At 37.0% G+C, this 15,325-nt stretch overlaps 1 protein-coding gene across 4 annotated transcripts in view; it reads left to right on the top strand.

Moving 5' to 3' along the window:
- GBE1 (1,4-alpha-glucan branching enzyme 1) overlaps positions 1-15,325 on the top strand; it is a 187,227-nt gene that overhangs the window by 68,343 nt on the left and 103,559 nt on the right. For all 4 annotated transcript variants that reach the window (XM_069785389.1, XM_069785386.1, XM_069785388.1 and 1 more), the window contains exon 4: positions 14,312-14,437. In XM_069785389.1, the coding sequence (XP_069641490.1) occupies positions 14,312-14,437 (126 nt within the window). The remainder of the gene's footprint in view (positions 1-14,311; positions 14,438-15,325) is intronic.

Genomic DNA, 15,325 nt, shown 5'->3' with positions numbered 1-15,325 from the left:
GGGGGGAGTGGGAGGAATCGCCACTCGGGGACTAACTGGGTGTCGGTGGATGGTGAGCAATTGCATTGTGCATCACTTGTATATTCCAATCCTTTTATTATTACTGCTGTCATTTTATTGGTGTTATTATCATTATTAGTTTCTTCTTTTCTGTTCTATTAAACCGTTCTTATCTGAAACCATGAGTTTTACTTTTTTTTCCCCTGATTTTCTCCCCCATCCCACTGGGTGGGGGGGAAGTGAGTGAGTGGCTGTGTGGTGCTTAGTTGCTGGCTGGGGTTAAACCATGACAGGTGGTTTCAGTGTTTGCTGAACAGTAGTTATAGGTGCCCTTATTAAATTGTGCAAAGGAAGAACTACTTTGAGTCAGAACACTAACAGAATAATCATGGTTAGAAGTACCTGAAAGTACATTTGTATTGGTGAGGTGCTGGGGAAAAGAAAGTTAGTTGTAAAGAATATTATCAAAAGTTAATCCTTACAGTTTTTACTGCTGTATCCTATACTTCATAGTAGATATGCATGCTCTGTGTTTAACTTGTAAACCTTGAAAAGGAATCAAATATGGTGAGCAGGTAGGTTAATCAGTGTCAGGGAACCAGTGTTAGTAAAATTCATCAAGTGCAATTACTGTCACTGATGAAGTAGGTGGTGCTGCAGCTGACCATACTGATCAGGAAGTCCAGCAGCATAGTATCAGACTGGCTTCCAGTTCAGGTCTCACATGCTTCAAGCAGTCTGCAGTCAATATGTGAAGGCATTTTTAATGAGAATGTGAAAACCCAGGAAACTTCTTAATAATGGAATAACAGGCTGGTGGTTAGTATGCTAGGTATGGAAGTGTAAAGATATGGTGGCTTTCTCTAACATAAAATGTAAATAGAATCATAGAGTCATAGAATACCAGATTGGAAGGGACCTCAGGGATCATCCAGTCAAACCTTTCTTGGCAAAAGCATGGTCTAGACATGATGGCCTAGCACCCTGTCCAGCTGAATCTTTAATGTCCAGTGTTGAGGAATCCACCGCCTCTCTGGGAGATTATTCCAATGACTGATTGTTCTCATTGTGAAATAGGTTATGTGCAGTCAGACAGCTTTTACAAAAGGAGCCCTAGGTATCCTAGAAGATATGAGTATGAAACTTGATTTCAATGGGAAGCTTTCTGAAGAAATGTTCATTGTTTTCTTACATGTACAAATACGAACACTTCTAATGTTTCTTGTTTTCACCTCAGCTGGGGGGGTGGGGAATATCCTTCTCATAGTGTGTTAAGTTCCATGTCACTTAAATTTCATGTCTTAAAGGGTGTGTAGGATGGAAAAAAATAAAAATCGCCACATGTACAAAGTTGAACAATGAATGAAACAAGTGTTCTGCAGCATCATGGTATATAACCTGCATGCAAGAAGGAGCACATATGGCATTCCTCGTGTTTTGAACTTTAGGGAACAGGACTCAAGTCATCTAGCATACATATTTCTAGACATCAGTGGTGCTGAATGGGAAGTAAAGCATTAGTTAAATCTGTGGCAATAACCTTCATGTTTCATTGCTTGATTTGCAAGCCATGACCCTTCAGCAAGTTACTGTAGACTTCTCTAGGTTATGGATTAGGTTTACTAGCAGGAATAGTTGTTATCTCATTGGGTGGTAAATGGTCTCTTGACTTTGCCTGTTTGGATTTGGTAAATAACGTGCAACTACTCATGGACTCATAGGAGAGGTTGTAGCAGTGATGAAGCATTGTAATGCAATTGACTGTTGCTCTTTGGAGCCTTTTTTGCAGACTGAGCTCAGCACTGCAAAATATTCTTGTTAAGTTATTTTGGCAGGCTCGGTTCTCCTGTGACTTAGATTGCACAATCCTTGGTAGGAGGTTTTGCTATTTAAAAATAATTTCCTCTTAGTTTATCCATATAGAAGACTAATTGTTTCAATTGATATTAGGTGTGTGTTAAAGCAAAATATGGGGGGGTTTAGGAGGGAAAGGGAGAGAGATTTTAAAGGGGCTTTGAAATGGAATTTGAAGTCTGAGAGTCCATATTAAGTATGTATAAACATGGCTGTGATTTTTAGTGGAATTGTTCTTGTTTTGAAGATAGGGCCACTAATTAGGTAAAGCTTCTGGCACTCTCTTCAGTGTGAGTTACTGGTATGTACTTCCTAATTTTCAGCTGTATTTGTCTATAATGTTAGAAAGATTATAGGTCAAGGAGACAGTGGAAGATAAACTTCAGTATTCTAATGGACTTATTCCACACCTTGGATGCCCAAGTCTTGTCAGATAGCATCTATACTGTCAACACCAGAGCTATTTGAGGAGGCCTTCTCTGAGGCATTAATGATAAAGTATTCAAGGTATGCTACTTTAACTTAACTGCTTTCTGATATTCTAATGCACCTAACAATGTGTGGAGAGGGTCAGATGAGCTCATCCATGACGGTTGACCTCAGAAGAGAGGGAACACATTGTCATAGAATTGTTTAGGTTGGAAAAGACCTTTAAGATCATCGAGTCAAACTGTTGATTCTCTGCACCTTTTTATTATTCACCAAAGATAGTGTGACCTAAGGTGTTAGGGACTCTTGAGTTGTTGGGCAGGAAGACAACAGCAACAGGAGGGAGAGGACAGTGGAAGGACCATTTGGGGTCATAGGCTACTCAGTTACAAGACACTGTGGGAGTATGTGGCAGGAAGTGGAGGTGTTGAGTGTGATCTGCATCATCCCCAAAAGATGCTTTGCTGTCAGTTTGAAACAGCTGTGAATGGGAGCATCAAAAAGTAAGCATGCTATGCCACAACCACCTGACTGAAAGGTGCATTATGCAGCAAGTTGTCCTTTATACAAATGCTTTATAGTTGAGGATAAGTAATACCTAATGCTTGGGTGCCCCTATTGCATACTTCAGCAGCTTCCTTTCTATTTGACATGGTTTGAAACAACTCTAAGTTGCACTTATTGTGGGTAATGTGCTTTATTATTATAGTTGCTTTTTAAAACCATGCTCTTGTACCCCAAGCCTTTCAGTTACATAACACACATATGAATGCTTTTATATTATGCATACAAATTTGTATAGTCTTTGAACTACATCACTGTTGTTATAGTAACTTGATTCTGGTTAAGTCACAGTGGGGGAAAAAAGCATTTCTTGAACTGTGTATTTTAGAGATTCCAGTATGCCTTTGACTTATTAATTTGATTTTTGGAAAAGGTTCTCAGAATCTGGATTTTAGATGGAAAGGAAAGTTTGAATGCTGTCCTGCAGCATAGATACATGTTGTTTTCCTTTTTTAAAAATAAACTGGTTGTCCCTCCATACCTAATAATGCCACCTTTGTGTAGCTAACAGTTATAAAGCCTGTTGTTTCTTCCTGTAGAAATCCATGTACTTTTAGGATAGTTCATGATGATTAAGTGAAGTATTGTCTCTACACTTGTGCCTGTTGAAATCTATTGGGAATGTTTCCATGTGATACTGCTTTCATTTTTAACAACTCTCCTATGGTTTCCTGGATTGTAACAGTTTGATTTTCCTATGGCATTTTTATCTCTGTCTACATAGATATTTTTATAATACTAGGCAACTGTCTCCATCTTTTGCACTTTTTATATTTAGATAGATATTATAGTATTTTCTGTATTTTTGTTAGTATTTACTAATTTCTCTTAGTTTTCCAAGAGAAGCATGGAAATAGAAAAAAGTGCAAAAGATTTCCTTTTTAATCTGATCTAGTAAAGTAGTTAAACATGTTATTAGGTTCTTCACTGAAATTGAAATGCTTAATTCACAAATGGAGCTATATCTCCCTCTTTTGGAAAATCAAGGCATGGCTTCATGACTTGGCTTTGAAGATAGGGTTTTGCTTCTTTCGTATCTTGTTTTTTTGTTGTTTTTTTTTATAATTTATTTTCTTTCCCTGGGGGAGAAGGGAGGGGGGAAGAAGGGAGAATTGTGAACAAATACTTACTATCCCTAATAAGTTTAGTGTCTAATATCTGATGTCATGATATATTTACAGAAAAATGATCTGCACAGCAAATAGACCCCTCTCCCAATGGCTTCTGAACCACACAGATTCCTCTGCAGAACTTTGTTAAAAATATAAACCACCTGAGAAGTATTACTATGTGTCTGATAGCTAAGGAGTATTTTTTCTAGTATTTGATTTAAATGCTTGTCCCTTTAACATATTTCTTTGCCAGAAAATTACTTGGAAGAAAAAACCCAAATAAACCAGACAGCTTTGTCTTGACTGACTTCATTTTGACAGTAATCTGAAATTGATGAGGGAAAGAAAAATTAGAGAAAGGGAGACTTGGAGTAATGTGATTAGTGTGTTCTATTGCTTTTTCTTTCCAGTGTAACCAGTTTGCAGTTTAGGAAGGAGAACAGGCTGGCAGAAGCCACACACTGTCCAGTCTTTCAGAGACTTTGAAGGTTTATACTCAATTCACTGGTTAGGAAATAATTTCAGTGACTGCAAGCACCTTGACAGATATGCTTGATTTCTTGGTTATTTGGGGTGGCAGGAATAGAGTATGGTGAAGTTTTTCAGTGGCAGGTGACTTCTGGAAAGATCTCTTTTTTTTCCGTGCCTCTTCCCCCACTCATTCAGGTGGAGGGTCCATTTGGGAAGGTACTCCTGCCTAGGGGAAGCTGAAGTGTTGAACCACTTCTGATCCCTTTTCTTCCTTGCTGTTTCTCCTGAGCTTTGTTAGGCAGAGCTGTGCAGTAGCAAGAGTAGGACCCTAATGAAGAAGCTGCATTTGCTTCTTCATTCCTTGCCTTCTATTTCTGAGGCTATTAAAGAGGGGAATGTTTTATCTGGCTTTTTAAAATCTACCAGGCTGAATGAGACAATTCCAGAATAAAGCTCTTAACAGTGCTGTTCTATCCCAAATATTTGTGTTTTTGTCTAAATCATCTTTAAAGTAAACTGTCAGACAAGGAACTCTGAGTTCTGGTCCTGGGTTCTACAGCAGCTTGCATTACCTTACTGGAAAGTGTTCTGCTGTGGTCCTGTGTATTAAAAAACAAACATACAAAAACATTTCCTCTAGACTCTATGCTTCTCTCTCAAACCAATATGACCTGTAGAAAGAGAATGGTAATAGTTGCCATGTGGTTTCCCCTGTATGTGTGGGGAAGGCAGGGGTGCTGATGTGATTTTTATTTACTTTTGTAAATGGGCTTAATTTATATCATCCATTGGCAAAAGATCATCAGAACTGTGTATTCTCTCCTGGGTGCTAAACTCAGGATCGGATACAGTTTGTGGAAGAAAAGTACACACCTAAGGTGTACAGGGAAAGGCATTTTCAGCTGATAGTAAAGCTTCACTTCTCTGTTTCTGTAGCAGCTTAAGGGGGTTGAGAAAAGGATGACAAATTTAAGAAAAAAGTAGTATCTTATAGCAGGATTTTATCAGTGACTTCAATGCAGGAGCTGTCTTTGAAACTGAACTGCATTTATGAAATAAAACCTAAGACCAGGTTTTGTTACAGCAGCAATATGTCCGAAGTATAAAGTTTTGGAGAGATTAACTTTAATTGGTTCAGATTCGTTTGTATTCTTGTAAATTTGTAGTGCTTTTTCTGATACCCTATTTTTGCAAAAGTAAAAATGTAAGCTTTTCTTTGTCTACAGTGTATATTGTACTAAAAAAACCCCTCTTGGTGTACAAGCAGTTGTTTTCCTTCTCCATGCCCTCTTAGAACAACTGAGGGAGGGGAATGCTTTGATATTTAATTTCCAGTAAATTTCATGTGGTGGAAAAACTTGGTTATGTTATTGCAGTATAACTAACATAAACTTCCTAGAGAGTCTTTAAGACCTAATTCTGTCATGCTTTTAGGTTATGGGTTGAACATGCTTGTAAATAAGGTGCATGTTATTGAGGTGAGGTGGTGTTTCCACTTGTGTTCTTGTAGCTTTTGCGAGATTTGGATAATCTTGTCTCAGAAATGAATAAATATGAAGCTAATGAAATACTATAAATTACAAAATATTGAGATAATGGCTTATTGCCCTTATATAAATAACAAATCACTGACATTTCCATATTTATATTAAAGCTAGTCCACTCCCTCATTATGTTAGCTGTTGTTGGTTTGATGGCCAATTTAATTTCATTGTTGTATTAAAAGCCACATATACCAACGAACATTCCAAGTGCTTTCAAACTATTAAAGTAATGAAATAATAATACAGTGTTTCAGAGCAGTTTATTGGCTTGCATATATTCATCAGTTATCTAGATATCACCTCTTCATTTTCCTCTCCCCAACTCGAGTATAAATGGCAAACCACTATATAACAAATTTTCTGAACGACAAAAACATCAGTCTTAATTATTTATTCTTTAAAAAAAAAAGTCAGCACATGCTGAAAATATCTGAAAAATAAGGGATTATCATCAAGATGGTATGGCTTACTTTTATTTCTAATATTTGACCCTGTATCATCATCAGTGGAAACAGAAGCGGATGGCATAGGGGAATGCATCATAATTGAATACAGTGCTCACGCATGGAATTAAAGTGTGCTTTAGATGCAGGAACTGAAAGCTAAAGGACTGGACTCTGGGCAGAGAAATTGTCTGATCTTGTATGTAGCTAGCATTTGAATTATTTTCCCACACTGTTCTGAAGATCTGTGTATGTGTACACTGGAAGAGGTAGCCAAATGAAGCTGATGTGAAGGTAGGCAAACAAAGAAAGAAAGGGGGATATTTGTAAACATGAATTTTAAACATGGTGTTTTGTGGGCTGTTACTACACAGTTTCATCTGTCATAACAGTACCTCCACATTAAGCTCTATTTTACACAGGGGTTTACGTTTTATCTAAATTGGTATTTGTGACTAAACTTTTAAAGTTGTCAGACTTGCAAAACTTTATTGGTATAGATAATTTTAAGAAAAAATGTCTGGCTTCTGTTCATAAAAAGCCAACAAATTTCACTGAGTCACAGTAGGTTGGAAGTGGCTTGAACGTAAGTGCAGAGTTTTCCTTTAAATGCCCTGAAACATCCAGGAGGGGTTGGCAGATGTGCTGTAGGTGATATGGAAGACCCATGCTAGGCTGTCCCAAGGCAGAATAGTGGGATACCAAAGAGTCTCAAAAATTTTCAATATGTCTTAAAATCAAACCCCCTGAATCTCACTTGTCCTGCATTGGAAGCACCATTAAATTAAAGAAAAAAAACCTCTTTCAGCTTCTGAATTGCTCCAATGTTTACTGCCTCTTGTGATGACACTAGACTGCCCTCAGAGTGATGGTTTCTCCTTAACTGTAACAAACTACTTTTGAGAGTCTTAAACATCATCAAAGCAGACCTGTAAACACTGTACTTAGTTTTATCCTACAGTTTACTCCCCATTTCATAAATTCCCTATAGTCTAGTGGGGACAGACATTGAACACGTTGTCACTTTGATACTAATGTTCTTGTGAGATTTAGGTCCTGCTGTGTCTTCCAGCAGTCCAGCACTTTGAAAATTGGAATTCACCTTTGCACACCAGTTTTTACATATGTTCAAAGACAGCCATTGTTGGCTATATGTTTGCTCTTATTACAGCTATATGTTTCAGTTTTTGTAGTGATTTTTATTCAAATCTGAAAGTTGTTACTTCAAAATTGATGACTTCAGCAGCATTGATGCCTTAAACCTCAGGTTACCAGGATGTGTTTTCAGTACCTTGGGTGGACTCATCTATGAAATCCACCACATTAATTACAGCAGTTTGAGATGCTAGACCTCAAGTGTGCTAAACATTTCAGACAAATGTTGAAAATACACCCAACATCCCTAGAATGGAAAATGCAAAGAAAACATGCATACATAACCTTCACATACAAAAGCTGAGCAGTTTAGGTTAAGCTCTTCACTTTTTGTTGTTTTACAACTGTGCTTATATGAATTGTATATCTGTGCCATGTACATTTTTAGAGTAAATTGACTTTTTAATATCAAATTTTGAAGGATGTTTTCATTTTGTCTTTCTGACATTCTTGCTTATTTTTGTGAGACCATTTATTTACATGTATTTATACTGATATTTCTCTTGGAAGCCGGAATCATGTGACATTCTGTCATGGTTTAACCCTAGCCAGCAACTAAGCACCACACAGCCACTCACTCATTTCCCCCGCCCCATCAAGTGGGATGGGGGAGAAAACTGGAAAAGGAGGTAAAACTCATGGTTTCAGATAATAATGATTTAATAGAACAGAAAAGAAACTAATAATGATAATAACACTAATAAAATGACAGCAGTAATAAAAGGATTGGAATATACAAATGATGCGCAGTGGAATTGCTCACCACCCACCGATAGATGCCCAGTTAATCCCCGAGTGGCAATTCTGCCTGCCCCCTGCTCCCCCCAGTTCCTATACTAGATGTGATGTCCCATGGTATGGAATACCCTGTTGGCCAGTTTGGGTCAGCTGCCCTGGCTGTGTCCTGTGCCAACTTCTTGTGCCCCTCCAGCTTTCCTGCTGGCTGGGCATGAGAATCTGAAAAATCCTTGACTTAGTCTAAGCATTACTTAGCAACTACTGAAAACATCAGTGTTATCAACATTTTTCTCATACTGAACCCAAAACATAGCACTGTACCAGCTACTAGGAAGACAATTAACTCTGTCCCAGGTGAAACTAGGACACATTCAAAGTTCATCAAGGGGTTTGAGATTTTACATATTATTGTGTGAATGTATTTACCACTACAGGAGGGAAAAAAACCCAGAACTCTTCAGGTGAGCTATATCTAGTGTTCATGGAGGTGAATTCTGCATGACTAACTCTGAATTTTCCAGAATCTTGTGTTAGAAATTTCCAATGGGTACGCCAACTTGGAAGCTATGGGGAAGTAGGGAAAAAAAAAGACTTTTTTGTACAGAGTTCTAAATAGGTTAGCTGTTGTAAGATGCTTCCTCCTGTCCACAAAAGCAAAAAAGAAATAGTCACGTTGCCCATGTATTATGCAGTTTGATAGTAAAATACTGCTCTGTCTTATGTTTGACAGAGATGTTTAATGTAGATGGTGGCAAGTTCTCTTCATCTGTGTTTTGTCTTTGCTTTTCTGTCCTAAATTTGTGCAGTGTAAATGTAATTCTTTTGATATGTAGATTTCTTTCTTCTTAACTTAGTTTTGGCTGTTTCTTAACAGTTCAAACACAAACTGAGGAGGAGGTATTATTTTGTCTAGGAAACTTGGATTTCCTTTCCCCCTGCTGCACTTGTCCTCTTGTTGGAGTGTTTTCTGTAGTGACCAGCATTGCTTCTCCTCCCTGACAGTTTTACATAGCTCATGCTGCTTTTTGTTTAAAAGGTGACTTAAATCACAAAGCTGAAGAAAGCCAAGGGTAAGCTGTAATGTGGGTACATAACTGTAATATGAAAACATATTAGTGACAAAGGGCTGTTTGGTACATATTATGCATATTAAATGCCTACTGCATAACTTCTGTGTACATGCCTGATTGTTTATTACATGTGATGACTAAGTTTAACTATGATTTTTCTAGCAAACTTATCTGTATTCTCCATTATGTTCTTAAAAGCCAGCAAGATGTATGCTCTGTTATATGTTCCTAGAAGCCAGCAAAAGTGAAAAAAACTGATAATAGAATCAAAAATACAGTGACTATTTTTACCTAGGATTTTCTTTAACTAAAGCTAAAATGAGTGTAAAACAAACAGGTTAGTTGTGATTAGAGGCTAAACTTTTGCCAGTTTGCTTGGTCTACTTAACAAATGCATTTCATGCTATAGTAGTATGCATTTTTAAAGCTTTATTTAATGGGGGCTGTAGTGTTTATATCAAATGGTATGACATGCCTCCTCATATATCTTAAGGAAAGAACAGGGACATACCTCTTAAAAATGAAGTAGGTAAATCCCAAGGCCAGTTTGAAGAAGCCTATTGAATGAACATCATGATTTTTATATATGTTATTTAGAGAAGATTGTTGAGTTAATTAGTGTTAACTCAGCTATAAAAAGTTGATGAACTAAGTGGTAGCTAGCTTAGACTATGCATCATAACTTTTAAGAATTAGTTTGAAATGAGTAAAAGCATATTTGCAGCAAAAGTACAGTATCTGTCAAAAAGACTCTTAGGTACTTTGTCAAAAGGGCTGTGTAGTGACTATATTCAATATTCTTTATGCATATATAACATGTAGCAGCAGATGCAGAGTATATATGGCAGCTACATTTTATATCTGAACACTGCAGAGAATGGACCACAAGTAATAATAGTTTGGGGTGAGTGGAGCAAGAGTTGTTTATCCGTCTTTCAGTTTTATGTGTGTGCTTTATATTATTACTCTTTATATTACAACTTTTAATTATTTGTAATTAATTGTTTGAAGAAATGCCAAAGCAAATATGGGAATAAAAGCTGTTGGACTGTTTCCGTTAGTTATTTTTTTCAGTCTTGGGCTGAACTGCTATTTGGTTTGAGGTGCTGTTCAACTTCTTGCAGTGTTTTTTGCCTCAGCTAAGCATGATGGCATAGGAGTTCTGTATCAAGAAACTTTAGAAAATATTATCAGAAGTCTTTCTACTTGTAACTTATTAATCAACTTTTTACAATATTAGGAGAGAGGAATAAGAAGTTGATTGAGAATAGAGCTTGGTAATTAAGAGAAGGAAAGCTTCAGTAAATGGGATTCACATAAAATTAAGAAAAGGGTTAAGCAAGCATAGCAAACAAGAATTGAAATTGTTAGGGATCACTTGGTAGAGGTCTAAGGAAACTATGTTGATTATGTTCTTGTAAGTCAGAGAAGAGCAGGATTCAACTTCACCAGCTTTGGTGTTGTAATGATTCCTTTTTTTGTGTTAGCTATGTTCCCCTTGACTATGTTTTCTCTGTGCACAGCTCATGATGGTCAAAAATGACAGCAACACATGAGCAAAATTGAGGTTTCTACTGTTGTGTTGAGGTTCATCCAGTTACAACCATGGCTGGATATATTTGGAAAATCTTCCTTAAGAAGACCTGCACTGTGAAGAAGGCAACAAATAAATTTTCTGAATACTTGTTTAAAATAAGTGCTTCCCCCTACTTTTAGAAATTTTCTGACATTTGCATAGTTAAATTGTATGACACATTGTTGGATATCCTTTTCTTTAGAACATGGGAGGTTGTATCTTCACATAATAAAACTGAAAGTTAAGTTTTAAAATAAAAGTGAAATCCCCAAATAAGACTTAAGTGTGTCAACCCAAACCTTGCAGAAAGTGGTAGATCAGTACCACCTGTTTATGGTTCTACATTGTTACTATTATATGACAAATACAGGTATGCCTCTGCTTCTTGAATGTTTTAGTTGTAGCTTTTAGAATTCTGGCTCTGAATGTTGGTAGGAGCTTGTACAAGTTCTGTAGCAGTCTCTCAGTTCCTGAGAAGTCTAACCAATAAACTTAACCTGATAGATGCTTTGAATAAAAGCAAAACTAGTACTTTAACCAGTTTTTCAGAAGTCATTTTGTTTATCAAGTGCATTGATGCCTTGGAAATGAGGGAAAATATGGTCAATTTGAGTTGAGTGACTACAGAACAACAGAAGTTCTTAAGTGATGTCAGAAGAATGGGACGCAGAGATATGGTTAATGAACGTGTGCAACATAACTGTACAAGTGTGGGTTAAAGTGAAATAACTGGCTGCTTATCTAAATATGTTTCTAATATCTTTTTTAAGTGTTTTTAATTGCTCAATGGATTAAATTAAAGAGTATGCTTGACTGCTTTTTGTATTTCATAATAAATGAAGGTCCCCCCCAGTATCATCTTTGGATTAAACCAGTACTACATCTAATTAAATAATATTCTTAATTTAGGTTAATTACCTCATATTTCTTAAATTAAAATGTGTCCATCCTTCATAAGCCCATGTAATATAAATTACACTAGAATATTAGAGAAAAAGGAATGCTAACATGAATAGCTAGGTGTGGTTATTATATGCAGTAATTATTTCTGTGATGGATAAATTGGGACAAACTAATAAAACAAGCAATAGCATCATCAGTGTGATATCAGAAAGAAGAGATAATTTTTATTTTAAGAGTAACCTGCAAATTGTCAATGCTATGAGGCAGGAGGATCTTCATAGTGTTGATATAATTTGCAGAAGTACCCTTTTGGCTGGCTTTGCTAGCACAGTTAACAGAAGAAATTTTCCATGCAACTCTACAGTGTTTTCAATAACTTTTTCTTAGCTTTTTCTGATTCGGTGTTTAGTCTCAATTACTCCTCCTTCCAAAACCTGGTTTAAGTTCTCAGAGTTATAATAATATACACTGAGAGACACAGCAATTGTACTTCCTTGCTTTACCAGCTTCCGTTAACCTACTGTGCATACATATTTTCACTTTACTTTCTCCTGTGCTTATGTTAAGGATACAGGCAATCTATCAAAGTAATGAAAGATGCTTGCCACAGATGAAAAGGCAATTCTTTGATAATTGTCTTCTTCCAGACTACTTGTTAGGAAATGAGAGCAAAGAAAAGTCACTTCTTTAATAAAAAAGGGAAGGAAAAAAAAAAAAGTTCAACAACCCCCCCCCTTCTTCATTTAAGGCTTCTTATGGTGTTCATACCTCTTCTTACCACAAAAAAAAAAAAAGCATCAACTTCTTAGTAACAGCAGAATGAAGAATTTCAGGACTTCACTCACTTGTACATTTCTGGGTTCCAAATTTGCAAACCTTCTGTCTTATTGTTTTAATGGCAGCCAAAATACCAAGCAAAACCAGAGTGCTGCTGTTTGTTCTGCCCTGAGGAAGGGGAGAGGTGGGGTGGGGTGAGAGGGATAGAAAAAGGCTCTTTCTGCATATCAGGAAGAAAGGCCTGACAACAGTTGGCTTCATAGGATAACTGCTTTAATTAGACAGAAAAAGAGGAGGAATACTGATAGTGAGCAAGTCACCTTCAAATCCTGGGCACCCTGCATTAGTGTGGCAGACAGTGCCCTGGTAGATTTTCACATAGCATCCTGTGTGGACCAGATTCTGTCCTTAGAGAGAAGCTCTCTGTTTTGGTTATTCAAGCTAGTATATAATTCTCTTACATGAAAACAACTCTACTCCTAAAGCGTGTTCTCATGAGAATTTCTTGCTGCACTTTTAGACAAAGGCAAGGCCATGTGGGTGGTATAGTCACTGGCACCAAGGGAGAGCTGCCTGCAGGTCCCTCTGTTATGCTGAGATGGCTGAGGTTGTCCTGCAGCCAGGGGACATGTGCAGCACAGCACAGACCTGTTTTCCCTAGCTCCTAAACGTGCAACACTCTCCCAGTCAACACCACTACCTTCCACTCCTTAATTCTCATACCCTTTTCCAAGGGTATTTGATAAGTTACAGATTACATTAATTACTCAATAGAGCAGAGATGGGCTGTTCAAGATCACCAATTTCTCAAATGCAATGTCTTCTGCAAGGTCCTGGTACAACATTATCCTAGTAATTATTTTAATTTTGCTCTGTAAAATCATAATACTCTAAAAGAGTTCCTAGGTTGGTTGAGTTTGGTCACTCTTTCTGGTGAAGTTTTATGAGCTTTTTGAAGGAATTGAAAAGAATAGTCCTTTTTAATATCTCGTTATAAAATAGAGGAAACTAAATATGGAAAGTGAAATAGATGATAATACTTTTTTATCATTAGAATGATGAAGGCATGTGGAGAAACTGAAAGGCAGCAGAAGAAACCCAGGAATTTAAATTTTACTCTTTTGCCACCTTTTGACCTGAAAGCCATCCTGTGCTGCTTGTGTTGATCTGTGGTTCTGGTCTATTTGATATCGGTCAGGACTCAGTGTTAAGAGGAAGAGGGAATTAAGATATTAAAATTGGCTCACTAGATTGTTTGCCAAGTAAACAAATCACAGTTCTCATCTTGGTGATATTATACTGCATGTCTATTTAAATTTATAACAACGTGGTGGGAAAGTAGCAATGACAGGAGAAATTAGGGCACCTAACAGTAATCCATTTTGGAAGGCTCTTTCTCCTATTACTTACGTGAAGCTTACATATATATCCTTACCTTTCAGCTTCTGCTTGTGAACATCACTCCTGTGTATGACACATCTGGTTTGCTATCCCTTTGCAAATCATCTCTGTGAACAGGGTCATCCTTCCTTGTCCTGACTTGCATTGTATATTTGCGTGTGTTCTCTAAATTAAATTTCTGAGTAGCATACTATTTCATTCTCTGCTACGGCTTATATAGGAGGTGTTATAGAATTATATGTGACTGCATGCATATGTTGTGGTTATTTTATAGGTGGTGATTCGTGCTCAAAATGGCGAACTCCTCTATCGTATTTCACCTTGGGCAAGATACGTAGTCCGTGATGAAGACAAAGTAAATTACGATTGGGTACACTGGAATCCACCACAATCATATATAGTAAGGCTTAAATATTATTTTCAAAAGGTGTATAAAAGCATGTATCATGTCATCTTGTATTTCTGCTTGGAAAAAAAAAAAAGAAAAAAAAAGGAAAAGAGTTGTTCCACAAAAAGAGTAAAGTGGTTAAAGTAGCTACCTAAGAAGTGATAGGTTTTAATTCATGGCTTTGACAGAAACAAGTGATTTCAACAATGGATGTTTTTGAGCTACTTTTTCAGTCTCCTATGGAGTATATAAAAAATAGCTACCCATTAAAGTGGTATTTTAAACTTGGCTTCCCACATGCTGCGCGAGCTTGATAACTATTCCAAGACTGGGTGGCCCTTCCTGGTACAGAGGAGAGCAAGGAATTATCAGAACTGGCTTTAAAATTTAGCCACAAATACAAAGTTCAGTACTCCAATAATAAGTCAATGCTATATGAAGTCAGACTGAGTGATGTTATTTCATATTATTAGGCTTTTTGGTGTTTTCGCTAAAAAATGGTATGCAGTATTCTGTATTAGAGCTGCTGCAACCTCTGTTTTGAGTTAAATTTTAGCACCCACCTCAAATTATGAAGCGTCTGCTTGACGGAGAAAGCGTAACTCACATGGAAAATATCTTTAAAAAATAAATTGTTACATAATCTACAGTAACTTTTATTTAGGTGTATAGTTCATATGAATTTAGTGATCTACACTGTATCTATGGTGCTGTGAGACACCTAGATCCTCTATAAGAGGAGGAATGGGAAGGTAATTGGAAATGCAATGACCTGTATGACCTAGAGTAAAAAGGAGGAGAGAACATTTAGGATGCAGACAAGGCCTTACTGAGTTAAGTCAGAAAAAAAAAAGAAGTCCTCTTATGAACAGGAGAGGTGCCCAGTGGAAGTAAAATAGA

The sequence above is a fragment of the Haliaeetus albicilla genome, chromosome 6 (genome assembly GCF_947461875.1).
Source record: "Haliaeetus albicilla chromosome 6, bHalAlb1.1, whole genome shotgun sequence".
NCBI lineage: Eukaryota > Metazoa > Chordata > Aves > Accipitriformes > Accipitridae > Haliaeetus > Haliaeetus albicilla.
This window is presented reverse-complemented; position numbering and strand designations above follow the sequence as displayed.